Source organism: Lagenorhynchus albirostris, chromosome 16 (genome assembly GCF_949774975.1).
Source record: "Lagenorhynchus albirostris chromosome 16, mLagAlb1.1, whole genome shotgun sequence".
NCBI lineage: Eukaryota > Metazoa > Chordata > Mammalia > Artiodactyla > Delphinidae > Lagenorhynchus > Lagenorhynchus albirostris.
The window spans coordinates 33,060,879-33,072,147 of record NC_083110.1 but is presented as its reverse complement, the minus strand read 5'-3'; the positions used below and the strand labels follow the sequence as shown (position 1 = coordinate 33,072,147).

The window sequence follows — 11,269 nt, the reverse complement described above, 5'->3', positions numbered from 1 at the left end:
TAAACCACAGTAGGAAAATAATGGTGATATATACATATATATTACATATATATACATATGTATATATGATATATACATATATATTGAAAAATGAGAAGAAAGTATATTAAAGACACTACTTACTATGGTCTTAGCATAGTTGAATCCATGCCGATTATTTTCTTATTTTTCACACTTTCAGTAACATTATTTTTAAAGTAAGATAAGAAAGCAAAGCAAAAATAAATTTATTAGTTAAATCTTTCTGTTGTCTAACTATTCATGGTATCACGTGCCTAACTCTTCTTTTTCAATGGAGAAAAGACTCACAGTGATGCTTATTCATTTTTTTAGCCGTAATGAATGGACTCAGCAGAACAAATTTTTTTAAATCAAAATAATTCCCCATTTCTCAAACTCTGTGCTATATGGTACTTTTCAGCTTTATTTGGATCCAAGGAAGACTGCAACTCCTTGTATCTGTGTATCAGACATTTTAATTCTCAAAATATGTTTGCATCTGCCTCCGTAATTGATTCAGTAGCTTCCTCTGTGTTTAGCTTAAAATATGGGAGCATTCAGTGAAAGGTGTCAATGAGTGTCAATGAGAAAATAAGGAGAGGTTAATAGATAATAATTTCTTTTTATAATTCTCCCTATTTTTTTCTATCTTTTTATCTACACAAATTTTCATAAACTTTGTGTCACGTTAGAAGAAATGGCAAAGTGGACATTTTAGTATATTTAAATGTTTGCACATTTAAATATACTAAATAGGTATAATTAATGCCCAGTAGAAGTTGTAAAACATTAAATATTATTATGGAAAGAAGAGTCCACTTATGCAGAAGAATTATGAAAAAACCGTATTATGCAAACTATTTGCCAGTATTTCTGTACATTATTTTAACCTTAGATTTGATTTGGTTTTTACTCAGTATTTTACTTGAAGCCTTTACAAATATTGTTATTGGTTTGTATTTTGGTCATTGTTTAAAGGATGATTGCTTTGTTTTACTTATTGTTTTGTTCTTTTATGTGAATGGATGATTTTGTCTTTGTCTCTTAAAAAATGGAAAATGCTGTTGTAAAAAACAATAATAAGGTTGAAAAGTTTGTTAACAATATTAGGAAAATTAAAGGGCCCTGGGGTATGTCTGTATATGAGAAGATACTGGTTAAAGTCATGAACCTTATAATCACATTTGAAATGTTCCTAGTTTATTCCCCCAGTGATACAACTCAAAGAACAAAGCTATTTTTTCCTACCAAGTCACATCAGTGTCTCATTTTAGCTGAAAATTCCGTTTAATAAAAGAGAAGTGAGATAAGAGGAACATACAGTAAGAATCTAACCTAAGGGAATCTGAGTGTCCAGCTTCATCAAAGGCTTCTGAAAAGGGATGACAGGGAAATGATAGTCAAGGATTTCCTCCACTTATGTAAACTTATGTGAAGTCAAGATTATTACTAGATAGACTATTAAATTCACTTCTTAATTTTTAATAAGCAATATGATTTCTCTCCCTGGAAACAAAGTGCAGACGTAATGGAACTTTACTAGGATGTCAAGGGACATACAGCTCGTATTATTTCCCATAGCCTTCATATCCCACACATTGGTGGACATCATTCTGAAATGTTTTCTTGGAAGAAGGTAAAGGAGATACATATACACTCCTTGAAACAAAATTATTATCACAGGCACAAAAGATCAGTTTTGGTAAATTTATTTTAAATGACAACTAAAAATATTCTGACCATTTTGCATGTATTCTTCTCTGTGTGATTTACATTCTTTGTTTAAAATATGATTGGTCAAATATATTAAGAAGAAGTGAATTTGTTTATTTAGATGTAATGTGTACAGTTGCATCCTTGAAAAAGTAAGAGCCAATTAATTTCCCACTAATTATCTTTAAAATATATACATTGGCTACTGGAAAATGTGTAGTGATTTTAAGGTAAGTTTTCCATTCTTCCATTTGTTTCAGTTTGAACAAATGTATCTATTCTCCAGACTTTTATTGGTAAAGATAAAATTCGAAAGCAGGCTACATAGAACAAACCTTAAAAGATAATCACTATATTTTTTTTTGCTGTAGGCATTTCCTAAGAAACATATCTAAAATCAAGGACTTCCATGTCATGAGAGTTTGGAGTGTCACATACTTGGGTGACCTGTAAAGGAAAAAATCTACGGAAAGGAGTACAACATTGAGTTTTAACACACCATGTGTACTGTGCTGTGCGTGTGTGTGTGTGATTGTTTAAGCCCTTACATTTAAATTTATTTCAGAAAGATCAATGTAAAGTGTAACAAGGCTGTATGAGGGGTTTATCAGACATCTAAATATATTAAAAACAAGTTAAGAAAATGAATTTTTTCCCTTCTATTTCAATTTTGTAAACAACTATATGGAATCCGTATAACTTTAAAAACCAACACAATTTAAAGAGCTGTACTGTTTTTGATTGAGGTTTTCAACATTCTGTGTTGTTTTATTAAATACTTAGGAATTCAGATGTTGCCCTCAATGAAGATAAATTATAGATGGGAGAATTAATGCTACTCAGGATGCTGCTGGACGAGCCAACAGATACTAATTTGTTAAAAACAGCAATTACAACCAAAATTAAGTAAGTAACCGCTGCATTTTTTTGGTCTATTTTGTCCCCCAAAGACAGGATTATTTCCAACTATAATGTGAATAGTGTCTCCAGAGAATTTATTCACTATTAATTGGAGAGTTCATGTTAAGAAGTTTGAGATGCAAATAATTGAAAATATCAGTAAATATCCTGTGTATCCAATGAGAGTGTGTCACAGCTTCTGTGAGAGGAGAACAGCTTCAAGGTCTCATGCCTTCTCTGCAGAACCCTTTGCTCTGGCTTCAATAAAAGTTCACAGTTTAAAAATTTGTGGCAAATACTCAAAAATCTGGGGCAAATTTTGATGCTCAAGCTTTGAAATTAGATATTTTCTTGGCCATCCCTTCTTCTTTATTACCTGGCCTAGGTAAATTTACTTTAACAACAATCACAAAAGGGATCCTGTCTATTTCTCCATGGAAATTAAATGGAATATTATAAATGTAAGTCATTCACAGGTTGATATACAGATTCCGATAATTTTGAAGTCTTACAGCCATTTTCTTTCCAAAGGGTTATGTTACTGGATGACAAATAATGAGGTAAAGTCTGAGTTGGAATGATTGGATAACATTCCATCCAATTTGAAAGGGAAATCATAGATGAACTAGATCATCCTCCTTATTTGACAGATGGGGTCATGGAGCTACTATTATGCGTACATAAATCAGAAGCTTTCACAAAGACAACTTCCAATATAAAGATTTTCTAATTCATTTCCAACAATAAGAATTATTTGCTGTCGCATCATTAATGCTTTCATAGGCAACAATACACATGCAATCAATACAGGTTTTTATGACAAAAAGTTATCAAAGTGCTAGAGGCCTAGTACTTTTAAGTCTGGTCATCTCTGCTAGTATCTTCACATCTTCACTGGGTATCCAACGTTAATATGTGGTTTCCCCACCACCATTCTGCCCTTACCACAACTCTTTACTAGAGTTCAGTGGGCACTAGAAGTCAAAGACACCTGTTTAGGCCCCTTTGAGAGATCTAATGGTTAAATTTGTAAAAAAATATATTTGAAATTATACACTATAGGGACAGTAATCATATATACCCATAGTTTAATCTTCATTTCTAAGAGAGAATCTAGCAGACATTCTACTCCAGGGTCTTTCGAATTTTCCAACCCAAGGATATTTCTGCTTACCTTAGAAAGAGAAAAAACTAGAAAATGCCTGTGTTACCTAAACATTGCCAAGTTGGCTGATTTCTAAATGATATTATTTCGTTGGCATTCCATGAGGCAATCACTTTAATATTTGTCAAATGAAGCAAAAATAAAGCCACCAAAATAATCAAACTAAATGTAATATACATATATATTTTATACATACATATATACTTATATATGTATGTATGTGTGTGTGTAGTCACAGTAGGAAACAGATTATTATGAGAGAACGATGTTGACCTTAAGGAATGAATGTCTTCCTTTACCCTCACTATTTCTTTAAAAGGGAAAGAAAGAATAAAAGAGGAAGAGATAAAGCTTATTTAAAGGCCTCATTTCCCATGACATATTGGGATGCATTTAAAATTGAGAACAGCCCAGAAGCATTGTGCTGGTCTTTCTTGGATGAAGACTGAATTTCTGTAGACTAAAGTACAAACAGAGTACAGACATGCCATCATTGAATACACTGTACTGAATCTATACAATTGAATAATAATTTAAAAAGTATTCTTTATATATAAAATGTTTCCTGGATACCAAAAGCTCAAATAAAAACCCCACCCCTCCTGCTGTGTTCCTAGGTATACTATATACTCATTTGGGAAATGTTTCATAGCACTTGTCTAAGGGCAATATTTTCTGGTTTACAGGGCTGGAGTCAAAGGAGTCACCATGCCCCCTCACTTAGGGAGTCATGGTTCCCTGTGGCACCATACTTCAAGGTAAGTGTGAGTGACTGCTGCATACGTCAAGCATATTCTGGTGGAGACCTGGTTATTGAGAGCTTTAGCTGTAGTCGCCAAAAGCCCCACTCAAATTGTAGCTGTCAGTCAATTCAGAAGCCAGTGATCATTCTCTGGAAATCTGCTTGGCCCTTCTGTTCTCTTTTTGGTAGGCCTGATATGTTATGATCAAAACAGGGTAGTTGTGGAGTCCTGAAAATAGCACTGTTTCTCCTCCAGAGGACCTTGCTATTATTGATGCTTGGAAATAATGTAAATCATTGGAGATTTGATCTATCTACAAATATTTAGTCCTTCACCCATAGCAAGGTAGATGTTGGACAACAGTGTAAAACATAGAGCACTTAATGTGCATACAAAAATCAGAGAATTTAGATGCCAATTCTCCAACATAATTTCCACTCTTTCTCATTAGCATAAAATTGCTCATGTATTTTGAACAACAGCATTCTATAGAAGTCACTGGCAAATCAGAATAACACACACTTTATAAAAAAAGACATCAGAAGATGATGCAGAGTGAAAAATAATGAGTGACATTCATTCTCCAGTAAATAATGAATATGCAACTAACTTAATTACCAAATCTCCAAATACCTATTCACATAAGAAATACAGGGAAAATGAAGCAAAATCAAAAGTGGCTTGTAGAAATAAATACTTCTCTGTAGGCACGTGAGCTTGAAGGACAAGGTATCGATGTCTCCAGGTGTTGGCCACGTTAGATCAACTTTGAAAGTCTTGATGCTATCAGCACTTGTCTGCTGGTGCCCAAAGAGGTGCTTTTTGAGTGTGGACCCTTTTCACAGGAGAGCTTCGTATTCCAAAAGGAGACAAATGGCCACTGAAAGTGACCATTAATAATTGTTCTTTACGGAGGATTTTTGTCTCTACTATCAATTTGGACATAACTTTATCTCTAAACTTTACATCGGGCCGCCAGTGGATGTGTGTAACTTTCATACATTTTAGAATGCACGAGGCTGTTTATAATCACATCATATATAGTTCAACTTTAAAAAAAAAAATAAGGGGTCAGATCAGGACTTAAGTTTGATTGACAACCTTCGATCTCCTTAGAGCAAAAGATATATTAATATAACTGCAGTGAAAGGTGTTAAAAAAGAAATAACTGCAGTGAGTCACAAAATACACAAACTCCTAATTAGGTGGATCCTGTATGAATCCGTTTAGATCTGCAACAGGTAGCATTTTAGTGAAAAACCCAAGACAAGGTTGACTTGGGAGGACTTCCAGTGAATGTTTGATAATTGTGATAAATTTCAACTCAGTAGCATATCGAATATGCAAGTTATGGGGGTTTTATACACCAGTTAGTTAAAACCGTTTTTCTAAAATTTTCCCAAAGATATACTATTTCTAAATGAGAATTTAGATAATTGAGACATTAAAAAGTTGTAATAATCCTTTTTAAGAGTCTAGTATTACCTCTATATTCAAAACAAAGGAACAATAGTGGGACAACTAAGGAACAGCATGAAGTTGTTAAATATAAAATGCGTTTCTACCAAAATGTTTTCAACATTTGAGACTTTTGAATTTCCACTAAACAAACAGTGTTGATAAGAACACAATGTTCTTTATTTTCCCTGTATGGCATTATGTCTACTTACGTCTATTATCAAAGAAAGAATGTTCTCAGAGAGCAATTTTCAATGTATTTTAAACAGAAACAGCTTAACCTTAATTAAGAATTGTGTATATTCAATATTTGATTCAGAAATAGTTAGTTACATTCCTTTTCAGTGGAATGTGAGTCTTCCACAGGAAGTTTTAATCAAGGTTTTCCCAAACTTCAGTAAAAGAAATCTTTTATATACTTTCAAATACTATGCCTTTTTATTTAAAACAGTGTAAACATAACAACTCAACACCACCAATAATTGGAAAAAGACTGGTTATGTGAACACTAATGTCCTTGAATGCCCCGTGAAAATAAGGCTAAATAAAACAGACAAATCTTCAGAAGTTTCAGTTCACCTTAGCAGTGGTAAAAATATTGCTTTATTCCAAATGAACATACAACACAATTTACTGTTCTTTGGGGGGCTTCCTGTGAACTGAATAGGCTGGGCTTTGTAATTTCAACAATTTATTCTTTCCATATTAACCACAGAAGCCAATGTCTTGGTCCACGCGTAGTAGACTTGCTACAAAAAGTAATGAGGAAAATGAGAAAACAAAGGGTAACTAACTATCAATTTGATCATTGGCTTGTATAAATAATTTAAGTACGCATGATTCAAAATACACATCCCCAACTCGCCTTGTGATACTGATATCATTAATGAGCCAATAGCTGTTCCTCTCAAAAAGATTCACATCAGAATATAGTCTAGACATTGTCAAGAGTTTTATAGGACCCCACCATGCACGTGACCTTGATTTACTAACTGAACGTTACACTTAATGGAAAAATTTAAAGCGAACAGATCTAAGAGGGAAATTTTTTCTGAATATTAGATTCCCTGATGTTTCAGAACAAATTAGCAAGCTTAACGCACACACATGCACACACATACGCACGATGAACATATGTGCATACGGCATACCGGTGCTCGAGTGAGCAAGCCCAGACACACAGGCACACACACTGAGAAGTGCTCCTTTGGAGCCCCTAAACGATCTCAAACGAAAACATTTCTATTAGCTATTAGCATGATTTTAGTGACACGACAGTGTGATGTTTTTGTCTCTTTTTCTGTAATAATTTCTTACCTCCCTCTGAGATTCTGTGCCTTCAAATTTCAGAGGAAGCTAGCACGTAAGAGTGGCTAAGATTGCCCCATGACTCCCTCTGTCTGCTGTCCCTCTCCTGTCTTTGTGCCATTCTTCAAAAAGTAAATAGAAAACACTACATTTGTTGACATGACATAACCTGTGATGAGGCTGTCGAGTGAATAGAAATTTAGGGATTGGCAAGCCAAATGGCAAGGACCACCTGCTCACTGACACGCCCACCCTTGGGATGCGTCTCTTCTCTTTGAAACCGGGCAGCTGCCAGCACTTTTTTATGAGGTCACTGGCACTGTGGGGCGGAGAGTCTGAATTGCCCACATCTACTAAGAGCCAAAGAGGACAGTGTTGGGACTAAATGAAATTGTATTCAAAATTCTACCCAAAAGCTTTAGTGGTAAGCTTTATCCCTCCTGAAACGTTTCTTTCCCTTTAAAAAAATATTTTGTTAAAAAACACTATGAGGGTGATTGATAGACTATTTGGTTTCTTCTAAGTAGATGCTCTTAAATTAATGCATATAAATAATTTGTATTTAATCTCCTCTCTTTCCTGTTGAGCAAAGCATAGAACGCACAGATTCTTACATCTCAGGTCACTTGGTCAACACAGGGTCTCTTTGTATTTCATTTCTTAAGACAAATTGGGCCTCTCGTTCTGATTTGGCTGTGGAACTCAGGGGGAGAAAGGCTGTGTTTTCACTCGCACTGTCCTCGGTTTCCACGCTGGCCAGTTCGTAGTCTTCTGACCGCCTGGCACCAGTCAGAATTCGGATCTGCTCCTGGACAGTTTCTAGCAATATTTTCACTTCTTGCTGTTCTGCTATAAGACAATCGCTGACTGGAATACTCACATTGACAATATCAGCAGAGTAGGAGTTTTTGCACCATTTGATGCTTTTGACTTCAGAAATCCCTGGCATTTGCATGCAGGTTTCCTCTAGACCCACTGAGGGGATGATGGGCACGGAACTGGCCCTTGGGGATGAATATCCCATCAGGTCCGTTTGATCCAAGCTATTAAAATAGGAGTTTCTCTCTCTCGAAGGCAGCCGCATATTTATTGATGCATTTTGTTGGGTTGTTAAACCACTGGATGAATACCTGAAGAAGAAACAAAGTGTTACATATTCTGTGCTCTTCCCATCTTCTTGAGAGCACTATTCAGTCAACAAAGCACTTTCCACATGCACCATCTCACTGAATTCTCACAGCAACCCCATGAGACGGATACTATGTTCCCAGTTAAACAGAGAAGTTAACTGAAGCTCAGATAGGTGAAGTGACTTGCCCAAGGTCACACAGAAAATAAGTGACAGACTGAGACTCAAACCCAGATCTTCTTACTTTAAGTCCAGGGATCTTTCAACACACCACAGCTGTATAGGCAGGTGGGATATAGTCTTCCTGACCTCTATCCTAGAATACAAAGTAAATGGGGATTGAGCAGGTAAGTGTGTGTGGCCCTTCCGTAGTGACAAACAGGAAACCCATAACGGCATTACTCCACTCCATCAACCTGACCACCCTCTCAGCCCTGGTTTAGTCCAGTGTAGACTCCTTGTGGCCACCCTAGGTGGAGGCAATCAGGAAGCCCAATATTAAGCCTCAAGGTACTAAAGTCCTGAGTTTCTCTGCTTCACATTGACTTTAGGGGGACCAAATCCAATTTCCACTGGCACTCTGCTCTTAGGAACTGCCTCCCTGCCAGTTTGCTGAGCCTAAAAGATGGGATGAGAGGCACACAGTTCCTCTGTCTGCCCAAGATGAACATGAAGTGAGTTCCATGGGGCCTCGACCAAGCTAGTAACGTTCCTCACATGGTTTCTGGAGCCAAGTAAGGTAGTTCATGGGTGCATGGTAAAATGGCTTGTTGAGAACGCCATCGTGCCGTTCCAAGTGGTTTAAATATGCCGGAATCTGGCTGGCCCCCCTCTTGCTTGCTCAGAGCTAGTGAATTTTCCATTGCCTCTGAACTTTCCAGTGCCAAAAAGTGAGGCAGGGATATCGTAGGTTCACGGAAATGTAGTTTGGGGACTTGAACGGTAGTATTTATTCTATTTCTCAATTCGTTTTCCTCAATTTTAACCTGAAACATTAAAATTGAAGCATAATCTAAACACGTTCATCCTCAATATAATAAATCTCATTCCCCCTGTCTTACATTATAATGTAAATAAAAATCATGTTTATACATGGAAAGAATAATTGCAATGAAGTGTGTCGCATACTAAATATTAGAAACCTTTATTGTAAAGGCAAGATGGGAGCAATTTAGAGATCTGTCTTTCTGCCAGACAGTGTGAAAAGATGGGGAACAAATTTAGGTGTTATTGGGTTCTACCCTCTCTTACTGAGCCTAGTACGGAGTTGGCAATCAATAAAGTTTGATTGAACGGACTCAGGAATACATGAACAGATCTTCAAGGTAAACACTCCCTTAATATCCCAGTCAACAAGAGCTAACAAACATTCACACAGAGCTTTCAAAAAGCACTTTCACCACTAATTACATCCACTGATTAAAAAAACAAAACTGTGCGGTTTATTTATTACCACGTAATGGATAAACTGGACTAAGGGATACCAAAGGGCTTGCCCCAAATTACACCCTTGGTAAGCAGCAGAGGAGGAAGTTAAACCCACGTTGTCTGACGTTAATTGTTACTATCAAAGCCAGAAATGAGTGGGCATCTCAAACCTTTTTTGAGATGTAAAATCTTTACCTGCGCCAATTATATAGCCACATACAAAGAAATTCCCTGGGGAACCTCAATGACTTTCTCCCTAGTGTTCTATGACTGAAAATCTGAACCTAAAGTTTCTGATCAATGAATCAATTTCAACAAGAAGAAAGGGGACAAATTGCAGGCTTTTGTGTTCTTTCCTTAGCACCATTAACGTGTATGAAGATACAGAATGTCTGCTATCAGGTTCACCAATGGCACAGAAATTTAAGGAGGAAAGATCGTCTTTCACATGGATCATCTTCAGAGTGTATCAGTGAGTAGAATCTACCAGGTTGAAATGTGATGGTGACAGTGCCAATTCTTAATACCTGGATCTAAACATTATTGGTAAAAATGACGGATAAAGGTGTAAGTATCTTAGAGGATTCAGTCAACTGTTGACGCTTCAGCAAGTCCACAATGTGACGCGATGTTGGAAAAATTAATAGTCTTGTTCAGCCTTCAGAGGCAACAACAGGCCTCTGGCTAAACAAAGACCCTGAAAGGAGCTACATACCGAACTGCTGGACTACATGCAGGTCAGCAGAAACGGTGCTAACAAGTCTTGGGAACCAACAGGTAAGGAAGGGAGTAAGTCACGAAGCTTCCTGGGCCTTGGGAATCTGGCCAAATCCCGGGGATCAGTGAGCATCCTGAGACTTACGACTAGAGATCAGAGCGTTTATGATAATAGCCAGAGGGGCGTATCTGCACGTAAGCTGATGATTATCAGTTTGCAGCTTGGCATTAAAAGCAGGACTCCTTCGGGCTGCACTCTGAACTCTCATCGATGGAGCGGGCACAACGCCCGGGACCTTCCAACTGGGACTCCAAATTGCTGTTCAAGGGACGTCACAGCGTTGCTTGCATCTGGATGGAGGTGCTTCCCCAATTTGGTGATTGTAAATACATTTCTTTCTTACTATTTTGCTTATCTCTGTGCTATAACTAACGTAACAAGCTTTCTTCTTTCTTACTTAAGTGTTGAGGGGTTACTTTGCCAACAAACCCTCGGAACTTGAAACTGAAAGTAAGTCTTTCGGCAAAACACGTGACTACGAAATAATCAAAGGCAATTCAAGCCAGACTTGGAGCAGTCTTCTAATATGCCTGCATGCTGACTGAAGGAGTTGACTTACACATCATCTCACAAGCCAGGTATGGATCCCATGCTGGCAACAACTGAAATCTAAAAGGCTGCCCTAACATGAAGATGCACTTTAAAGA

The 11,269-nt window shown here is 36.9% G+C and overlaps 1 protein-coding gene across 8 annotated transcripts in view; it reads right to left on the bottom strand.

Moving 5' to 3' along the window:
* Nucleotides 1-6,547: 6,547 nt before the first annotated feature.
* Nucleotides 6,548-11,269, bottom strand: part of NRG3 (neuregulin 3) — a 1,050,833-nt gene continuing 1,046,111 nt past the window's right edge. For 4 of the 8 annotated variants that reach the window (XM_060125679.1, XM_060125680.1, XM_060125681.1 and 1 more), the window contains exon 9: nucleotides 6,548-8,417. In XM_060125679.1, the coding sequence (XP_059981662.1) occupies nucleotides 7,910-8,417 (508 nt within the window). In that variant the 3' untranslated portion in view covers nucleotides 6,548-7,909. Of the gene's footprint in view, nucleotides 8,418-8,660; nucleotides 8,733-11,269 lie in introns of all 8 variants that reach the window. The other 4 variants (XM_060125676.1, XM_060125677.1, XM_060125678.1 and 1 more) reach the window with 2 other exon arrangements.